The sequence below is a fragment of the Nuphar pumila genome, chromosome 6 (assembly GCF_984573655.1).
Source record: "Nuphar pumila chromosome 6, dmNupPumi1.hap1.1, whole genome shotgun sequence".
Classification (NCBI taxonomy): domain Eukaryota; kingdom Viridiplantae; phylum Streptophyta; class Magnoliopsida; order Nymphaeales; family Nymphaeaceae; genus Nuphar; species Nuphar pumila.
In genome coordinates this window covers 97,412,394-97,433,917 of record NC_143254.1, presented here as the reverse complement: position 1 = coordinate 97,433,917, position 21,524 = coordinate 97,412,394, and the positions used below count along the sequence as shown (strand labels likewise).

The window sequence follows — 21,524 nt, the reverse complement described above, 5'->3', positions numbered from 1 at the left end:
TGGGTCAGTCCCATGTGCTTATTTCCTGCTGGGAAACCATGCTCTGTTGCAAGCAGGTTCTTGGGTTTTACCATGGAATTCAAGGCAGGTGTTTGTGCAGGTGTCTATGTTCATGTGTATGGGTGTGTCTTATGTGTTTGTGTGCACGTGCATGAATTTGTGTATGCATGTCACAGGCATTTTGTCTTGTACTTGTCCATTTGCATCCTAGTATCTCGATATCCTCCACATATTTTTCACTTTTGTTCGTTTCCTGCTGCTTTTGGAAATTACTGTTGATCTTTCATCTTTCTAAAGTTCCTGCTGTGGATGGTGGTGCATATATGGCACATTGTGATTGACGAAATGATTGTTCTGGGGCGACCGATATAGATTTTATGCTTTTGATTAGTATGGGTTGTGTCCATGCATGGGCTTCCGGCATTAAGTGACATGCATGAATTGTGTCCATGTATGGGCTTCCAGTATTAAGTGACGTGAAAGTACATCTTCTTACAGGCTTCATTGTGTTAGTACCTCTTCAGATTTCAAAATTAGATGACAATATTTTGGGAGTTATACTGCATTGCGTGCTTTCTTGGGTTGGATCTATTGATTGGCATGGTCATGGAGTATTGTTGACCATTATTTCCTTATGCTTACCTTTCTCCTTTTACCAGTAGATAGTGCTCTTTATTGTTCTATTTTTCTCCACAATGCTGAGTTTTCATGTTTGGAGTCCTAATCATCTCATGCATTTGATGGGTGCTATATAAGTGGTTTTCCCTCAATTCACCGTTCAGCATCCGCTTGATTTAATGGTTCTATATGCCGCCAGATATTTGGATCTGTTTTATCTTGGTTTTTCTTCTTGAGCTTTTGTGTTTCCCTTTTCTGTTTTATAACCTTATCAAGCATGGGATGGTGATAATGTAGGCTCTCTTTTTTTATAAATTTTGTACATGTACTGTATGAAGGGCATGTGGCCATGGATATTTTTTCTACTGTATAAACTGGTTTGTAGACAGACAGTCATGACTTGTGTGATTGTGCACACCTGTTCATATGCTGAATTCAAGTCATAGACTATCTATTATTCTTTTGCAAACTGGAAACTGTGTTGGATCAGTACACAATCATTACTTGTGCAGGCTGTTGTTTTGTAAAGTATGCAACTTCAGAAGAAGCAGACAGAGCCATTAGAGACTTACATAATCAGTGCACGTTGCCGGGGGTGATTTCTGCTGCTTTACTTTGAGCTTGATGATAATTCTCATGTCCTATCTCCTCTAATTGGACGATTTGTGTGTTGGCTCTTGTAGGGTTTGGGCCCTATCCAAGTTAGATATGCTGATGGTGAACGGGAACGCCTTGGTAATTTGCCTCAGTTCTTTAGTGGAAACTTTTGTAAGTTATGCAAGTATATGGAACTGCATTGGTGTTATTCTGATGTTCTGTGTGTAGTTTTTTAATGAAACTGTATGCTCAATATCTCTGTCATTTCACAGCATAAGCATGTGCATTTTTCTGGCATGCATCTTCATGGGCTGTCGGAGGAATGCACAATGAACAACTCTTTTTTTTTCAATAAGCTCCAATGAACAACTCTTACCGAGTCTATCCAAGTGAATCTTTGGACTTGGGCTCAGTTGTATCCAAATCTGATTCAGCGATTCATGTACAAATATTTTAAGGGTATACAATCATTTCCAAAAATTCTAAATCAAGTTACATTATAGATTTCTGAAAAATGTAGGGTGTTAATTTTACAATTTCTAGGCCATATCTTAAATTGGTTTGTTGGAACTACAATAATTAGTAATAATCTCATATTAGTAGTATTAGGTCTGTGTAGTTGAAAGTAGGGGTGGCAATTTCTGACACGACCCGCCAACCCGACCCGCCAACCCGCCTCTTAGGCGGGTTCGGGTTGGGCTTAAGCCAACCCGTTTAATAAACGGGTCGACCCGCGTAACCCGTTTATTAAACAGTTCGGGTTGGGGGTATGCCAACCCGCCAACCCGGCTGACCCGTTTAATAAACGGGTTAGGCAGGTGGGTCAACCCGCCAACCCGACCCGCCAACCCGACCCGCCAACCTGCCAACCCGATCCGTCAACCCGCCAACCCGACCCAACCCATTTATTAAATGGGTTGGCGGGTCGTGTCGGGTTACCCGTTTATTAAACGGGTCGGGTTCGCCACAGCCGACCCGTTTAATAAACGGGTCGGGTTCGGGTTGAGGTATGCTGACACGCCAACCCGACCCGCCAACCCGACCTGATTGCCACCCCTAGTTGAAAGTGCATATCAAGGTGCCTAGCCATCAACTGGGTGCTAGGCTAGTGTTTGGTGGAGGCCGTGGTTTAAAAAAAATGTTAATTTTTACTTATATGGCATGACATCATAATTATCTTGTTTCTAATTTTTCATTTTTTTATTTCATTTTTTGTATACTTATAGTTTTGATTTATAGGTTAATATATTTTACTCGGGTTTTGGTTCATTTTCATAGGGTATGACTAAGTTTTTATGCTGGTTGTCACAGGCCTACCGCAACGCTCCTCCTTTATCCGGGCTTGGGACCGGCAGTGTATAACTAAACAGTTATACACAGGCGGAGTTAAAATGATATGGACTTGCCCCTTGCCCAAGGGAGTCACCACGCTTTGGTTTGCGCAAGGGGTGACACACATGGGATTTGAACCTAGACCGCCTGCCTAGTGGCCTAGGCCCCATCCCACTGCGCCAAACTCCTTTGATGGAGAAATTGATGGAGATGTAAATCATAGGATAAAGGTTGGGTGGATGAAATGGAAAAGTGCAACTGGAGTGCTGTGCGATCGTAGAATGCCATTGCGGTTGAAGGGAAAGTTTTATAGGACGACTATTAGGCCCACTTTACTATATGGTACGAAATGTTGGGCTGCCAAGAGACATCATATTCAAAAAATGAGTGTAGCTGAGATGCGGATGCTTAGATGGATGTGTGGAAATACAATAAAAGATAAGATTCGGAACGAGGAGATACGTAAGAAGGTAGGTGTTGCACCCATTGAAAATAAGATGCGAGAGAATCGTTTACGGTGGTTTGGACATATTCGGCGAAGGCCTAATGATGCTCCAGTTAGAAGGTTGGAGAAATGAGAAAATATATTAGTTAAAAGAGGTCGGGGTAGGCCTAGGAAGACTTGGATGGAGATGATAGGAAATGATATGAATGCTTTGAACCTCACCGAGGACATGGCATTGGATAGAAATGATTGGAGGAAAAGGATTCATGTGGAAGACCCAAAATGAATTTCTTTTTTGGTTCATATCGCTGACCCCAATTGTTTTGGGATGAAGTAGTAGTTGTTGTTGTTGTTGTATATTTTACTCGGGTTTTCTAGAAGTAGGCCTGTCCTTGAAACTTCCATGATAAAGCTGAAATTTCTTGACACTATGGTTATCTTTTAATTTTTTTTTCATTTATTGGGATTAGGTGAAAATCAAAACTATCATATGAGGGTTCTTAAGCAACCATAGATTGTGGAGAACCACTTCAAGCTGCAACCCTAGACTGTGGAGAACCTTATCAAGCAATAACACTTAAAAGGGGATGGATGACAAGGCTGTCTTTCCATGACCAAATTTTGGCAACAGTACCAAACTAAAACAGTACTAGAGTGGGATAGAGCCAGGAAGAACAGATTCCTATGCAATAAAAGGAGCTGGGGAATGAAGGCTTTATGAAATTCTGTCTTCTTGTGTCTTTGTATTCATGGCAAGGGACTATGCCACCTGTGTACAAAAGGGCAGAGGAGAATATGTTGTAGCAAAGCAAGTAAAAGACTACAAAATTGTACTAGATGTCATCCATGTTCTTGAACCTGGAAGAATGAAAAGGGTATCAGTTGGCATCCTCATGTCCAAGAATCATCGTCATTCTTATGATTCTCAAGGATCAGCCACATGTGACTTGATGACTTGGGTGAGTCATGGTTTTTTACTAATTTATAAAAAAATATAGATATATAATTTATAATCTCATACTATAAAGTTAAACTATGTCACATGGGTGCGTGTGCGACACGGATGCGGTGCAATTACAAAAATTTTGGACACGGGGACTCGGCTATATATATTTATATATATATATATTTTAAAAAGTGCACAGTCTGCGGCTGTGCACATAGCACAGTGACTGTGCACTGTGGCACAGCATAGTCTGTGAATGTGCACTGTGCACACAGCACAGTTATATATATATATATACAATCATTTTTTTAGTTTTTTGCCCTAAAAATGGATGAATATAGACTCAGTCAATGTCCAAAACGTGGATGGACTCGGCCCCGGTGCGTTGACTGAGTCCGACTCTACGTTGTCCGTGTCCACCCCGTGTTCGAAGCCGCACCCGTGTCGGGGTGTGTCGACGAGGGTGCGTCGACCCCCTAGCCGAGTCCGTGTGACATAGAAGTTAAATAATGTAAGTTTGTAAACCAATCATACACATTTAATTAAACAAAAATTGTGCAACGTATATAATAAATGGAAAAAGTGAAAAACTTTCTTCAAAGAGTATTCATTTGAAATATTGATATTTCATATATATATATATATATATGCACGTGCACACTCAGGAGTTTTTTTACCAAAAGTGGCCTTTTTGTGGAAAATCTTGGATGCTTTAAAAAATTTCAAAATGTAAAGAAAAATTAAAAAAGATAAGAAATGATGGGTTTTCTAGCAACATTTTTTATTAAAACATAAAAAATAATTAGAAAAGTTTATAAAAATAAAACAAAAAAAAATATGAAGATATATATAAAGTAACATTTTTTAAATAGCATTATATTATCATGATAATATCATGATATTTATGTCATAGCTGATATTTTGATAATATCGCAATCTTTTCCCTTTAATATTGACTAGGGTGTTTTTCTCCTAAATGTCATGATATTTTCAGAATATCCGTGATATTTATTTTTATGATCCTAAGATATGCATAGTATAATATTCTTACATGGCAAAAAATGATGCCTTGTCCATCTGCCTGTGATACCTGTGTTCTTTGATGAAGAGGGGATAAGTTTTTCTTCTGTGCCTAAGCAGTTGTGGGTGTGGAAATCCTTTTCTTGCATGGCAAAAGAAAATGGAAAATAACAGAACAGTATACACACTGAGCTGAATATCAGTTTTGGGATAATATAGCTGACTGAAATCTTCCACTCTTCTGAGGAATTTTTTTCCTGTTCTATGGATTTGGTACTGGAAGGGATGATGAAGCAACTAAATATGAATGAAGTGGGATGGAACCTGCTTCCCTTGGCAATTTATGCTGTAATAAAAGCAACACAAATTATCAGGCTAGGTGTGATGATGAGGATTGTGGCATGTTATTGACAAGATGTTGCAGAGCATAGGTGTGTGGAGGACACTCTATGCAAACTACTATCAGGGAAAACTATGAGAATTTTGGCAAAATATAAAAACAGACAGTGAATTCCTGAGTGGCAGAACGATTTATTTGTTTTCATTTAAATATTGTACATCTTTTGCATGTTATTTGCTTGTTGTCATATAGCGATAGTCCAATACTGAGTTGTCATTGGGAACAAGTGGACACAAGTCATGATGTCATATGCTTGTCTTAAATTTTGCCTATATTAAAATTTGCTTCAGACCAGTTCACATCTGTTTATCTATATGGGATAAATATGTATATGTTTCTTTTTGTCTTTTCTTGAGGACACAAGAAAAACAAATTTTTGCTCTTTCATACACGCACACACACACACATGCTCTTTGGCTTCTGTATAATTGTTTGTTCTAATGCCTCTTTTTGCGCTAGGTGCAGCTGAGTACAAACTGTTTGTTGGTTCGCTTAATAAACAAGCTACAGAAAAGGAGATTGAGGAAGTAAGTTTCATGTAGCTGTTAGTCTCAGATTTTTGTTTTAAAAATTTGACTGCCTTTTTCCTTTTATATTAGCCTTTGTGTTTTCTGGGAGAGAAGGGTGCTTCATAGCTTGTTTCTGCTTCATTTCATAAAATTAGTCCAGTATAGGGTAAATGATTGTATGTGCTTCAGTGTAATCTTTTAACCGTTACTGGCTACTTTTTTATGCAGATATTTTCACCTTATGGGCGTGTTGAAGATGTCTACATCATGAGAGATGATATGAAACAGAGTCGTGGTGTGTATTATTCTCATAATTTTACTTCTTTGATCTTGTATTATTACTATCATCATCACCATTCTTTGGGCGCTCTCCATTAGTTGAATTGCTTACAATAGCTACTACTTTTTCAGGATGTGGATTTGTTAAATTTCCTTACAGGGAGATGGCAGCTGTAGCTATAAATGCTCTCAATGGAAAGTATACCATGAGGGTGAGGTTCTCTCAAAAGTTGATGTTTTCCCTTTCCTTCTCTCTTTTTTTTGTCCAATTGCTTTAACCTGTTTCTTTCTGAATTTAGGGGTGTGATCAGCCTTTGACTGTTAGATTTGCAGACCCAAAGAGGCCAAAAGCAGGGGATTCAAGGTTTCTGTGTTTACCATTACTTTGTCTTTGTTGGTCTTCTTATGCACTCACTCTAATCGTTTCATTTTTATAGGGTTGGGCCTGCATTTGGAGGTCCAGGTTTTGGCCAGCGATCTCAATTACCTTTAGGGAATAGGTATATTTTTTATACATAGTACCCATGTGCTTGTATGCATGAATATGTTGTAGCTATCTTCTCCGGTGCTTACATCTCTCTGGTCCTTTTCTGACCATTTTTGCAGGCCAGCACCCATTGCTGGTGACCACCTGGGAATGAGGATGCCACCTAACTCTTGGCACCCAATGAGCCCAGAGCGCTTGGGGATGCCTTCGTCTCAGGTTAGCAGTAATGTTATCGGTAGCCATCCAGGTATTAGAGGTGGTCTTGGAGCAGTATCATCTGCAGCACTAAGTTTGCAAGATGTGCTGCATACTGTTGATGGCCAGTGAAGATTTTTCTTTCGTTGATTCCTGTTCTAACATTATCTTCATTGTTGTACCTTCCATAGACTGGGTCATTGGGATTGGGTGTCCTTGGAGCTGGAGGGCAGGCAAATGGTTCTCTTTTAGGTCCTGCAGTTCCGCCTATCTCTACATCACAACAGGTTGTGGTTACTTCCATTTATATCTGATCATGAATTTTGTGTCTACAATTGATAAGTTTTTTTGTACATGAGAGGGTCTATTTCACATTTAAAAGATTCATTTCTTACTAGTTAAGAATGATATATATGATTTTTTGTAGAGTCTGAACCTGCCTTGGATGCAAGTACAGCCTTTTGGTCAGTCATTATCCCCATTGCAGAAGTCACTTCCATCCCCACAGCACTTCTCATCCTCTTTGCAGCTTCAACAGCAAACATCATCATCCTATACACAGGCACAATCTTCACTAACATCTGTACAGCAGTTCAGTCAACAGCTGCAAACTCCTCTTTTGATGAGCCAGCAATCATTTGGTCAAAGGCCTCCATCGCAACAACTATTTGGTTTAAGCGGTCAATTGTCAGCTTCCCAGCCTCAGATCCCGCAGATTCCTTCTTCGGCAATGCAGCATATTTCTTCTAGTCCACAACTGCCAAGTGGGACAGTTTCAGTAACCCAAATGCAATTAGCTGTTGCTGCTGCCCAGGCACCACAACTGCAAGTTCACCAACCATCAACTGGTCAACAACCACAGATGTTGCAACAGCAGGCACAGGCTTCACAGTTGAGCTTTCAGTCTCCACAGCATTCATTTTCTCAGCTGCAACAACAATTGCATCTTGTCCAAGCAACTTCTCAAGGTCAACAGCAGCCAATCTCCCAGCCCAACAAGGAGCAGGTACTGTTTAGGTTTTAGGGATGATTATTGTGATTACAACTGCAGGTTTAGCATTCCCAACATTCTTCCCCCCCTGCTGGAGACACTGTTTGGCCTTTGACTTCTTTATTAATCTGTTGAGTTTAACTGACTTCATATTGGATATCACTTTCTCTTCTCCTTTTGTCAGTCTTCGTGGCCTGGAATACCACAAACAGCTGTAAGCGCTCCTGCAGCCACAGCTGTAGTTGCTTCTTCTACTGTAACCGCCCTCCCTGTGATTCCTGCAAGCACTAAGGCAGCAGCACCACTTACATGTAATTGGACAGAGCATACTTCTCCACAAGGATACAAATACTACTATAATAGTGTGACATGTGAAAGTAGGGTATGTTTTCCTTCTCTTTCTCTCTCCCTTAGTTATTATTCAATTCATCATGCATGAATATGTGGTTTATTTGACCCTATCCATTCTTAGTGGGAGAAGCCCGAAGAATTGACAGCATTTGAACAACAGCAACAACAACAACAACAACAACAACAAAAACAACAGCAAACACCGACATCTCAGCATCTTCAAGCACAACCTCAAGCTCAGCTGCAGTCACAACTTCAGTCTCCAGGGCAAGTGTCTCAATCACAACAGCAGCAGCAGCCTCAGACCCAGACACAGCACCCATTGCAGATGCAACTCCAGCAGCCAACATTATCTGCATTGGTTAGTTTTCTTTGTTTTGTTTAATCGAGGCAAGTATGATTGAGTGTGTTATAACATATTCACTTTGGTATTGCAGTACCAGGCATCTGCAACTCCTGGTCAGCAAAACCTTCAGGTTAATCTCCATTCTTGTATATGGAACTTAGGTAGTCTAAATTTTATGTAACGTATCAGCATGGCCTTTCTTGATGAGTCAATTAATTTGGTGGGACTGATTTAGGTCAAGGATTCATTTTAGAACTTTTGTTAATTTTTTTCGCTATCCAGATTTGTATGTTTGGATGTTCTTCCGGTATTTTTCACTGGGGATGGCATGATTAAGATTTGGTTGTATTTTATTGTCGTGTACATTAAATTCTGTTAGTACATATATACCACGGTTGCATGAAGCTTCCACGGTTCTTTGGAAGCTAAAGCATGAAACCACATGCTTCCAGAAATTTTGGAACAGCACACTTCTAGAGAATGTGATACTTGCAATCCACCATATGAAAATTAAACCTCCTTGATGGTAGAAATGTGCCTCCTTGCTATTGTAATCGTACTTCCCTTTCAAAAATTGTGTTTTCCTTGTATAGTCTACATATGTGATGTGCATTTTTTTGGTAAAAAGACTAAAAAATATCTTACTTATTTTCATGTTTCTATTTTTGCTTCCTCATAAATGCTTCATATCAGGGCACCTCCTAAAAACTTGCTTGCAGATTGCTTCGTGAATGCTTTTCTTACCCACTTCTTATATTTTGGGTATTCCTAGAGTAGTCTTTTGACACATTTATGCATGTACACGCCTGAGTATGGGTTCATGGGACATTATGCATGTGATTTGCAAAATTTATAGTTGTAGAGGTTGCCAGACTAGGAAGCGAAAGCGGGAAACAATACGGGAAGCGAAAGCGAGAAGTGATGCATTTTAAAATGTATAGGAAGCGAGAAGCGAGGGATAAAAAAATAAATATAAGAATTGCATGCGAATCAAAATAAAACATAAATAAAAGTGATTAATATTAAATTTCATGATTTTTTGTGTGTAAGAATTAATTTTTTAACAAAATTAAAAAGTAATGACTGTAAGAAAATGTAACCCACAACCGAAATATCTCTCAAGAAATGCTCACAAAGAGATTACAAGAACCATAAGGGTTCATAAAGAGAGGAGAACTCAAGCACAAGAACCTTTAGGGTTCATACACAATACCCGAAAAAGGGTATACAAAATTAATAGGAAAAATAAACTTCATTAATTTAGGAGAAAATCCCACACACTTGAATGCATTACAAGGGGACAGTACCCTATATTTATAGAGGAAGAGGAAGGAGCCATCAAGGAAGTCATTGGACTCCCAATGACTCAATTTAGAGCCGTTGGGAGTCCAACGACTCTCTCAAAAAGTGCTTTTTGACTAGTAAAAAAGGAGATGGTTAAAACAAGGTCCAAACTGTAAACTAAAACCTATGTCACATGGGTGCGGGTGCGGGGATGCGACACTTCCAAAAAACCCGGGTGTGGGGATGTGACAGGGGCGAAAATGTAAAAAAAATTATCTATATATATATATAATTTTGAAGTTTTAACAGTTTAACATTTAACAATTAACATTGTCATAATATCATTCATCATGGATGTAGTGTATCAACCTAAATATCAAATTATCAATCAAATAAGTAAAACAATTACATAAATCAACCTAAATATCAATCAAATAAGCAAAGCATAAAAGAACTAAATTACATACCAAAGTATATCCTGATGAAGTAATGAATGTTAATAATTTTCTTGTTCATCATCAAATGCATCATTAGAAGGAATACTGAGCTCAGCTAAATCCATGTTATGTTGAAATCATGTTCTCCCTTGAAGTAACACTCTTCTGGGTTTACGTCCCAAAATTTGGATGTTCATTGTCTGCGTTACAAACCCAATTTGAAAATGTTAAATACAATACAAGTATATTTAAATAAAAAACTAAGAAATAATCAAATAACTAAGAGAGCAAATTAGTACCTGTATTCATCATTGGTTCGCGAAAGTAATCGAAGATTTGAATGAACATATACTAAATCCTCTGCACGCTTGCTGGTGAGTTTGTTTCTCTTCATGTTGTATACTTTAGAATATGTGCTTCAATTTCTTTAACAACAAGATGAACTAGAAGGCTGCGATAGCAATCTTAATGGAAGACGTTGGAGAATAGGTGTTTCTGATCCAAATGTTAACCACCATGTGATAGAATCTATATTATCTTCTTCTCTCGCGAATATAATGCCGATCCTTATAATCTCGAAGATGAAAATTTTTCAAAGTCTTATGTGACTTTATGTCGAAGATATGCTTCTGGAAAAAGTCTTGTCATACACATATTTCTATGTCTTGATAGCTCTGGGTCTAAATTTGGAGGGACACGACCAATACCACCAACCCGCCACTTATTTGCATAATATTTTGGATTAAGAGAATGTGCCATTCAATGCAAATGAGTGTTGCTCTTATCCCATCTTCTGACTAAAATTGAATGAATATGATTAAAAAAATCTGAATCATGTAATGAAAGATTTTTTTCTTCATGCTTGAAAACTATAGCTTGTATTTTTTCAATTATATTATCCCACATTTCATAAACTCTGTGAAGCATGGTCTCATCCTTATCAACTTCTCTTAACATTTCCCAAATAGGTTGCGTAAATTGAAGGAAGTATACCACTCTGTCCCAAAACTCATCATCAAAAATAATTTTTTTAATTTCTTGAGCCTTGATATCATCATCAGCACGATAAAATGTCCAATTTTCATCAGTCACCATGTTAATAAAAGCATTCTTCACTCTTTTTATCCTCTTCACCATTACAATGATGAACACAAAACATGCTTCAACGACCTTCAACAATTTCAAGTTAGAATGCCTATTAAATATAGCATTAGCACGATGGTGGTTAACAACAAAATTTCTAATGCTTTTGACATTTCTTTCTAAATCTTCAATCCATGAACATAAAGCATATGCTTGTGAATTTTCTTCTTCTTTGGTGTTGCAGATGCTCTTTAGGGCTAGATTTAAGCTGTGTGCTACAACGGGAGTCCAAAAAATATGAGGGTACTTATTCTCCAAACTCAACGCTGCACTTTTACAAACTGGAGCGTTGTCTGTAATGATTTGTACCACTTTCTGATCACCTACTTCTTTTATCATTTCTATAAACAATCCTTTCAAATACTCTGCATTTTTATATTCCCCAAATGCATCAACTGCTTTCAAGAATATTGGGCCACTAAGCGAACAAGCAATGAAATTGATTATTGGACGACTTTGAATATCTGTCCATCCATCGGACACAATAGAAACTCCATTTTGCTCCCATGAATATTTTTTAATCTCCAGCAACCTCTCCACATTTGCCCTCTCTTTTGTAAGAAGTGTGGTTCATATTTTTTCTGAACTTGGAGGCACATAACCACTCAAATTACAATTTGCCAAGGATGTTACTAAATCCTTTCAATAAGGATTTCTAGCCGTATTAAATGGGAGTGAACCAGAATAAAAATACCTCCCAACTTTTCTATCCAATTCTTCTCTTCCATATGTATTGAATGATGCTTGTATCATTCCTCTACCTCCTACATTGACTTTTTTTTTTCCAGCATCTTCTTGGTGGCTTGCAAATGACACACTAACTGCACAAGAATCGTCAATTGCCTTTCTCTTCTCATATTCTTTTTGTATTTTCTTGTATTGTCTTCGCATTGCCTCATCAACTTTTCTGCAGGCTGAAATGCCATGTCCTGGTATCTTCAACAGATGAGCCTTCACTCTTGTGTAAGACCCAACAAAATCTCTTTCGCAGAGCTTGCATCAAAATCTCTTGTTTCCACCACCTCCTTCTTCAGCTTTTGCAAGTTTATCTACATGTACCCATAGTGACCCCACATCATCAATCCCACTGCAACCATCAACAAAACTAGCAGCAGAACTCACATGTTGGGATGAGGATGACGCAAGTTCTTTCCCTTTATTCGTCATTTTTATCCTGAAAACACAAAAAAGTATATTCAAAATTTTAAATCAATTATACAGACTGACATTATCTTGATATAAAATCATCAAGGAGGGGGGATCTGCCCCTCCCCTGCCAAAAACAGGGAGGGACAGGGACAGGGGCTCAACCCCCTCCCCTGCCGAAAACAGAGGGAGCAGGGGGGGGGGGGGCTCGGCCCCTCCCCTAAAATCAAAAGGAGCAGGGTGGGGGGCTCGACCCCTTCTCTGCCGAAAATAGGGAGGGGCTCAGCCCCTCCCCTACCGAAAACAGAGGGAGCATGCGGGGCTCAACCCCTCCCTTGTCGACCCAACAAGAGAGCGACAGGGGGGAGGGGCTCGGCCCCTCCCCTGTCGACCCAATAAGAGAGCGAGAGGGGGGGCTCGACCCCTCCCCTGCTGACACAAGCAGAGAGCGAGAGGGACGTACCAGCGATGAGGGAGAGGAGGAGTTTAGGAGGTGGCGTCGGGAGGAGAGGGTTGGAGCTGCGCAGGAGAGGAATGATTTGGGCAAAATTTTTTTTGCCCTAATCACTCTATTTGCCCAAATCACTCCTTTTCATCGGGATTTTTTTTAAACGCACGAAGTATGGACGAAAATGATCCTGGGTGCGTTGACCGCATCCAGGGTTGTGTTGATCGCACCCGCACGAGCACCCGCGTCGCGTCGATGCGGGTGCGACACCTGCTTTGCCGAGTCCATGTTACTTAGACTAAAACCTAATTTTTAATTAAATCCTCACTAAGGCTAACTAAAGCTAGTTAAGGGAAAAAAAAGAAAAAAGATTACATATGAGATATGAGATATGAGATAGAATTACATATGAGATTACATATTTTAACCCTCCCTCTCAAACTTACGGTTGGATAACTAAAGCTAGTTAAGGGAAAAAAAAGAAAAAAGATTACATATGAGATATGAGATATGAGATAGAATTACATATGAGATTACATATTTTAACCCTCCCTCTCAAACTTACGGTTGGATAACCGAAAGTTTGTCTAAGAGAAAGTGAAATCGAGGAGCAGCGAGAGGTTTGGTAAAGAAGTCTGCCAATTGATATTCTGATGAGACGTAGGGAAGATTGATTGTGCCACATAAAAATTCCTCTTGTACGTAGTGACAATCCATCTCTATATGCTTGGTGCGTTCGTGTAACGTCCGATTGCTGACAATATAGATAGAGCTTTTGTTGTCACAATAGCGATTTGATGCTCCTGTACTTACTTCCATAGCGGTTGTAGCCATTGCCATGTATTCAGCCTCTGTTGACGAGAGAGAAACTTTTTGTTGCTTCTTGCATCGCGATGAGACCAAAGATTTACTTAAGAAGACGCAAAAACCAGTAGTTGAGTGACAGTCATTGGGATCACTTCCCCAATCTACATCAGTATAAGCAATTAGTTCTTGGTTAGAAGAAGCAGACAAAAATAATCCTCGAAAAATAGGATTTTTAATATTTCTAATAATATGCAAAACTGTTCTCATATGAACAGAAGTTGGAGCATGCTGAAATTGACTTGCTGTATGGACAATATGTGCAATGTCAGGTCTTGTAATAAAAAGATACGATAGTGCTTTGAAGCTGTCCATAAGGAGTTGGATTCTCAAGCGGTTCTCCATCATCAATCTTCATTTTGATATTTACAACTTCGGGAGTGTCAACATGTCTTTTATCTGAAATACTTGACCTGACAACAATATCTAAGGCAAACTTAGATTGAGTTAGTAAATATCATCTAGAAGAGTATGCAACTTCTACACCAGGAAAATATTTCAAAAAACCTAAATCATTCATTTCAAAATGTTTTTAAGCAACTTTTTAATATTGTAAACTCTCTGTTTATCACTTTCGGTGATGATCATGTCGTCAACATAGAGAATAATAATAATAATACCTGCATCAGAATTCCTAACAAACAAAGTTGTGTCAGTAAGACAAGATTGAAAACTAAAATCAAGCATAACCTTACTAAACTTATCATACCAAGCTTTCAGAGCTTGTTTGAGACCATACAAAACCTTATTTAAGCGAAGAGTTTTCTCTTTAGGAACATTAATTCCTGGTGGTGGATCCATGTATACTTTTTCAACTAAACTTCCATTTAGAAACACATTCTTAACATCCATTTGAAAAATATGTCATTTCTTTATAGAAGCAAGAGCTATCAAGATTCTAACAGTGGTCATTCTAGCTACTGGACTGGGGCAAAGGTTTCTTCATAGTCTATTCCATATTCTTGAGAATAGCCTTTGGTAACTAACCGAGTTTTGAATCTCTCAAGATTGCCATCACTCTTGGTCTTAACTTTGTACACCCACCGACAACCAATAGGTTTTTTGTTGGGTGAAATATCTTGAATGGTCCAGGTGCTTGCTTTTTCTAAGGCTTCTAATTCAATTTCCATGGCTTTGACCCATTCAGGTTGATCCTTGGTTGTAGCATAACTGAAAGGTTCTCCATAAGAATGAATTAAGGCGATGTAAGCTTGATACTTTGGTGAAAAAGACTCATGATACAAAATTTCCAAGGACTTTTGAGATTCTAGTTGAAGACACATGGTCTTGTTCCTTTGTGTATTTTTCAAAGGCACATGGTCTTTCTAAGTTTCATCGTCTAGAATATTGAATACAATCTTGGGTGCTATTAACTGGTTCTGTGTTAGTGATATCATTTTGATTATCTTGATCGATATCACTTTCAGTACTCCTTGGAACTAGGTCCAATAAAAAAGAGTACTCATCTGATTTCGTAGAATCTTTATTTTCAAAGGGACTTTCGTTTTCCAAAAAAGATACATTTCTTAAGACATAGTTTGTTATTTTTGAAATCGAAACACCTTTAACCTTTTTGATGATTTGCATAACCTAAAAAGGCACAAGAAATAGCACGTGGAGAGAATTTATCATTCTTATCTGTGAACACAAAAACATTTGCACCCGAATACCCTCAACCTAGAGTAAGCTGGAGTTTGCTTATAGAGTTTTTCAGTTGGAGAAATATTGTTTATCGAGGAAGAAGGCATCCTATTGATAAGATAAACAACAGTTAAAGTTGCTTCAGCGCAGAAAATTTTTAGTACTTGATGTGTAATGAGAAGTGTCCTTGTTGTTTCTATAATGTGCTTATGCTTTCTTTCAACTAAACCATTTTGTTGAGGGGTGTAAGTACATGATTTTTGATGTGAAATCCTATATAGGTTCAAATAATCTTTAAATTCTTTTGATAAAAATTATCCCCCTGAAATAGTGCGAAATATTGAAATATCCTCTTTAAACTGATTTTTGACCATATTATGAAATATTTGAAAATAAGAGAAAACTTCAGATTTACGTTTAAGAAAATAAATCCAAATGTGCCCTGTAAAGTTGTCTACAAAAATCACATAATACATAAAGCCACCCTTTGATATAATAGGTGCAGGACCCCAAACATCAGAATGTATCAACTCAAGTGGTCGTGTAGAAACAAAGGTTCTTTCTTGAAAAGATAGTCTTTCAAGAATACATTTTTTACATGTAAAAGCTTCAAAATTCTAAAATTTTTCTATGTTTGGAAAAAATTGAATCTTGGATATATAAGGATGCCCAAATCTTTTGTGCCAAAGATCCAAATCTAACTTTTGAATATTACAACATAGTGTATTCTTGGGTATTTTCAAAAAATTCATGTAGTACAAGCCTCCTTCTCTATGACCTTCCCCAATCAACTTCCCTGACTGGTGATCCTGTACTCGACAATCACGAGAAGAGAATGAAACGTTACACCCATGGTCAGTTAATTGAGAAACTGATAAAAGATTTAGATTAAGTTTGAGAATATATCTAATTTTTGGAATACAAAATCCTTTTGAATTTTGAGAAGTATTTTCAAAACATCCTATTCCCTTAATCTCAAGAGATGTTCCGTCTGCAGTAAAAACATTTGATCCACTTGAGTTATAACATTGTGATATCAATTTTATGTTGGGTGTCATATGAAAAGAAGCTCTAGAGTCAAGAAGCCAAAGAGATTTACCGGGATCGGAGATGCCGACGGAAGAGACAACGACTCCAGTAGATGAAGAAGCTCCTTTTAGAAAAGGTTGAAGTGCTTCCACCAATTGAGTTAGAGACATATTCACAATGGATGTTTTACTTGATTCTTGCGGAGATTCAATTGTAGCAGCTTTCTTTTTATAAGGTCTTTTTAATTTTGGACAATATGTCTTGACGTGTCTCGGTTCACGACAATAATAGCAAATGACTTTTCTTTTTTCAAACTCGCTTCCGTATTTTTCATCATTAGTCCTCCCAACATGTGGAGGTTTATATGGGCGAACATGATTTCTCGATCTAGATATTGCTAAGACCGAATCATCACCTTTGAAAATTCTTTTCTTGAGTATGTTCTCTTCCATGCTCAACTCTTCTATTGTATCTTCGATGGAAGGGACTTTATTCCGATGGAGAAGAGCGGATTTGGTTGACTCAAATTCCGATCTCCAACCATTGATAAATTAGAAGAAATGCTCTGCATTCACTTGATTTTGGCTAAGCTCTATATCATGTGGACAATGCCACTTTGGTTCAAGGAGGGCTAATTCTTCTCATAACTCGGATAAGCTATTGTAATATTTCTTAATGCTCTTGTACCAACCATATTAGAGACTTTTTCTCGAAGATTGCATATATGGGCAATATCCTTGAAAGAGTACATTCTCTTAAGGTAATCCCACGCATCATTGACGTGTTCAAATTTGGCTAGGCTTGAACACTTCTTTATGTCAACACTTGATATGAGTTAAGACATGATTTTGACATGTCCCATTCTTTCCACTTTTTTCATACGTGAAAATAACTTTAACCTTTTCTACCTCCGAGTGAGGTATTTCTTTTTCTTCTTCTTTGGTGAGAATTAGTTTAGGTTCCTCATCGATTCCATCAACTAATCTCCATAATCTCTTTCTCCATGTAAGGTGCTTCATGATTGAAGCCCATGTTGCATCATTTGAATCATTGAGTTTCATGGGCTTAATGGTGACATTATCATTGTCGTCTATTTTAAAAACTTGTGAACGAGAAGAAAAATGAGAGAAAAAGAGACAAAACTTAAAATAAGTAAAGAAGAGGATACTCTACCATAAAATAGTGAAAAATGAGTAGTCCTCCAAGATTCCAAGTCTTCACACGACCACTCCTTAAAAGTGACTTCACTCTTTTGAAAGAAACTTGAATGACACGCTTCCCAACAACAACAACAACAACAACAACAACAACAACAACAACAACAACTACGCGTTCATCCCAAAACAATTGGGGTCGGCGATATGAACCAACAAAGAAAATCATTCTGGGTCTTCCACATGAATCCTTCTCCTCCATTCATTTCTATCCAATGCCATGTCCCCGGTGAGGTTCAAAGAATTCATATCCTTTCCTATCACCTCCATCCATGTCTTCCTAGGCCTACCCCAACCTCTTTTAACTAATATATTTTCCCATTTCTCCATCCTTCTAACTGGAGCATCATTAGGCCTTCGTCGAATATGTCCAAACCACCGTAAACGATTCTCTCTCATCTTATTTTCAATGGGTGCAACGCCTACCTTCTTACGTATCTCCTCGTTCCGAATTTTATCTTTTATTGTATTTCCACACATCCATCTCAGCATACGCATCTTAGCTACACTCATTTTTTGAATATGATGTCTCTTGGCAGCCCAACATTCCGTACCATATAGTAAAGCGGGCCTAATAGTTGTCCTATAAAACTTTTTCTTCAACCGCAATGACATTCTACGATCGCACAACACTCCAGTTGCACTCTTCCATTTCATCCACCCAACCTTTATCCTATGATTTATATCTCCATCAATTTCTCCATACTTTTGAATGATAGATCCCAAATATTTGAAAGAATCATCCACCAATATTTCTTGCTCACCAAGCTTCACTACACTCCCATCTCTATTTCGTTGCTTACTAAATCGACATTCCATGTATTCTGTCTTACTCTTACTCAACTTAAAACCTCTTGCTTCCAATGTTTGTCTCCATAATTCTAACTTAGCATTAACCCCAGCTCTAGACTCATCAATCAAAACAATATCATCAACAAACAACATACACCACGGTACATTTTCTTGAATTGATCTCGTAAGCTCATCCATCACTATAGCAAATAGGAAAGGGCTTAAAGCAGATCTTTGATGTAACCCAACCGTTATAGGAAAATTGGTTGTCACCCCTCCACAAGTGCGGACATTGGTTACTACTCCGTCATACATATCTTTAATTATACTAATGTACTTGAGAGAAACACCTTTCTTCATCATTGTCCACCAGAGAACGTCCCTAGGTACTCTATCATAAGCCTTCTCCAAATCAATAAAAACCATATGCAAATCTTTGTTCCTCTCTCTATTTCTCTCAATAAGTTGTCTGAGAAGATGTATAGCTTCCATAGTAGATCTTCCAGGCATAAAACCAAATTGATTCTCCGATATCATGACAACCTTCCTCAACCTAGACTCAATCACCTTCTCCAAAAGTTTCATAGTATGACTCATGAGTTTTATACCACGATAGTTTGTGCAATCTTGTATATCACCCTTATTCTTATATAGAGGCACCAACGTACCCTTCCTCCACTCATTAGGCATCTTATTTGTCCGCCAAATCTTGTTAAAAAGATTTGTCAACCATTCTAAACCTTTCTCTCCCAAGCATTTCCAAGCCTCGATAGGTATACCATCTCGGCCAACTGCCCTTCTTGATTTCATTTTCTTTAAAGCCTCTGCAATTTCTTTCTTTTGAATCTTGCGCATGAAGTCACGATTCATCTCATTTAAAGGAATGAAAAAGTCTCCAAGATCCTGAGCATGACTTTCATTAAATAGCTTATCAAAATAATCTTTCCATCTCTCCTTAATCTCCTCATCTTTGACTAAAACCCTTTGCGTTTCATCTTTGATACATCTAACCATACCCAGATCCCTCGATTTCCTATCTCTCATTTTTGCAATCCTATAAATATCCTTCTCACCCTCTTTGGTATCCAACTTGTCATAAACCTCCTTATATACCTTATCCCTCGCGATCCGAACTACTTTTTTAGCTTCCTTCTTTGCTATCATATACTTCTCCAAATTCTCATTATCACGACTTTTACTTAGATTTCTATAACACTCTCTTTTAACCTTAATAGCTAATTTGACATACTCGTTCCACCACGATGTATCCTTACCTAGCGGTGCACCGCCTATAGACTCACCCAATACCTCCTTAGCCACCTTTCTCATGTCACCCGCTATCTTATTCCACATAGATTCTGAATCCTCCTCGAGACACCAATCAATTTCCTTAACTACCCGAAATTTGGGGTGTTCACACCCGCTCTACAAACATTCCTTGTTTAGCTCCTTTCAGTGCCCACCACTTAATTCTAGGATCTATCCTATGTCTATCCCTTTTGCGGCATTGTCTAATTCTAAGATCTAAAATTAAGACTCTATGTTGTGTAGCTACACTTTCTCCCGGTATAACCTTACAATCGATGCAACAACCCCTATCTCTCTTTCTAAGTAGGAAAAAATTTATCTGACTCGTATTAACCCCACTTTTAAATGTTACTAGGTGAGACCCCCTCTTCCTAAACCAAGTGTTTGCTAAGATCATATCATAGGACAAACCAAAATCTAAAATCCTTTCTCCACTATCGTTTCTTTCTCCTATACCATAGCCTCCATGGATACTCTCAAATCCATCCCTACTAATGCCTACATGCCCATTAAGGTCACCGCCGATGAAAAACCTTTCTCCATAAGATATCCCTTGTACTACTCCATCTAAATCTTCCCAAAATTGACGCTTAGTGGAATCATCTAAACCTACTTGAGGTGCATAAACACTAATAATATTAATAATATCCGTACCTAATACTAATTTAATAAGTAAAATCCTATCACCCTTCCTACGGACCTCAACTACATTATCTATAAACTCACGACTCATAACAATCCCTACTCCATTCCTATTCCTATTTATTCCTGTATATCAAATCTTATATCCCCAAGGTTCTATCACTTTTGCTTTCTCACCTACCCATTTGGTCTCTTGTTCGACATAAAATATCAATCTTTCTCCTACACATAACATCTACTAATTCTACTAACTTACCAGTTAAAGACCCTATGTTCCAAGTGGCTAACCTAATTTTTTGGTCTTGGACTAACTTCTTTACCCCCACCCGTCCAACAAAGTGAGGGAACCCTTGCCTATTTGACACCACACCCGGGCGTTGGTGTGACGTGTCGCTTCCGGGCGACGACCTAGCAACCCTTGCCCATTTATCACTGCCTCCGGGCCTATAGAGTACAACGCGTCGCTCAGTAGGGAGCACCCCAACGAAATTCTCATATTGGTTCATATTCATAGGGTATGACTAAGTTTTTATGTTGGCTGTCATAAGCCTACCACAACCCTCCTCCTTTATCTGGGCTTGGGACTGACAGTGTATAACTAAACAGTTATGCATAGACGGAGTTAATGACACACTTCCCAATGCACAAAAAACACAACCAAAATATCTCTCAAGAAATGCTCACAAAGAGATTACAAGAACCATAAGGGTTCATAAAGAGAGCTCAAGCACAAGAACCTCTAGGGTTCATACACAATACCCGAAAAAAGGGTATACAAAATGAATAGGAAAAATGAACTTCATTAATTTGGGAGAAAATCCCACACACTTGAATGCATTACAAGGGTACAATACCCCATATTTATAGAGGAAGAGGAAGGAGCCATCAAGGGAGTCATTGGACTCCCAACGGCTCAATTTAGAGCCGTTGGGAGTCCAACGACTCTCTTAAAAAGTGCTTTTTGACTAGTCAAAAAGGAGATGGTTAAAAAAAGGTTCAAACTCTAAACTAAAACGTAATTTCTACTTAAATCCTAATTAAGGCTAACTAAAGCTAGTTA

General features: G+C 38.3%; 1 protein-coding gene across 5 annotated transcripts in view; it reads left to right on the top strand.

The window, feature by feature from the left end:
* LOC149835323 (flowering time control protein FCA-like) overlaps positions 1-21,524 on the top strand; it is a 35,772-nt gene that overhangs the window by 11,962 nt on the left and 2,286 nt on the right. For 2 of the 5 annotated variants that reach the window (XR_016432315.1, XM_090008392.1), the window contains exons 4-16: positions 1,131-1,213; positions 1,302-1,386; positions 5,818-5,885; positions 6,096-6,162; positions 6,279-6,358; positions 6,446-6,510; positions 6,584-6,646; positions 6,753-6,849; positions 7,020-7,115; positions 7,256-7,834; positions 8,004-8,201; positions 8,292-8,531; positions 8,608-8,646. Coding sequence is in view for 4 of the 5 variants with exons in the window: in XM_090008392.1 (XP_089864518.1) it covers positions 1,131-1,213; positions 1,302-1,386; positions 5,818-5,885; positions 6,096-6,162; positions 6,279-6,358; positions 6,446-6,510; positions 6,584-6,646; positions 6,753-6,849; positions 7,020-7,115; positions 7,256-7,834; positions 8,004-8,201; positions 8,292-8,531; positions 8,608-8,646 (1,760 nt within the window). In the remaining variant the exon portion in view is untranslated. The remainder of the gene's footprint in view (positions 1-1,130; positions 1,214-1,301; positions 1,387-5,817; positions 5,886-6,095; positions 6,163-6,278; positions 6,359-6,445; positions 6,511-6,583; positions 6,647-6,752; positions 6,850-7,019; positions 7,116-7,255; positions 7,835-8,003; positions 8,202-8,291; positions 8,532-8,607; positions 8,647-21,524) is intronic. The other 3 variants (XM_090008391.1, XM_090008390.1, XM_090008389.1) reach the window with 3 other exon arrangements.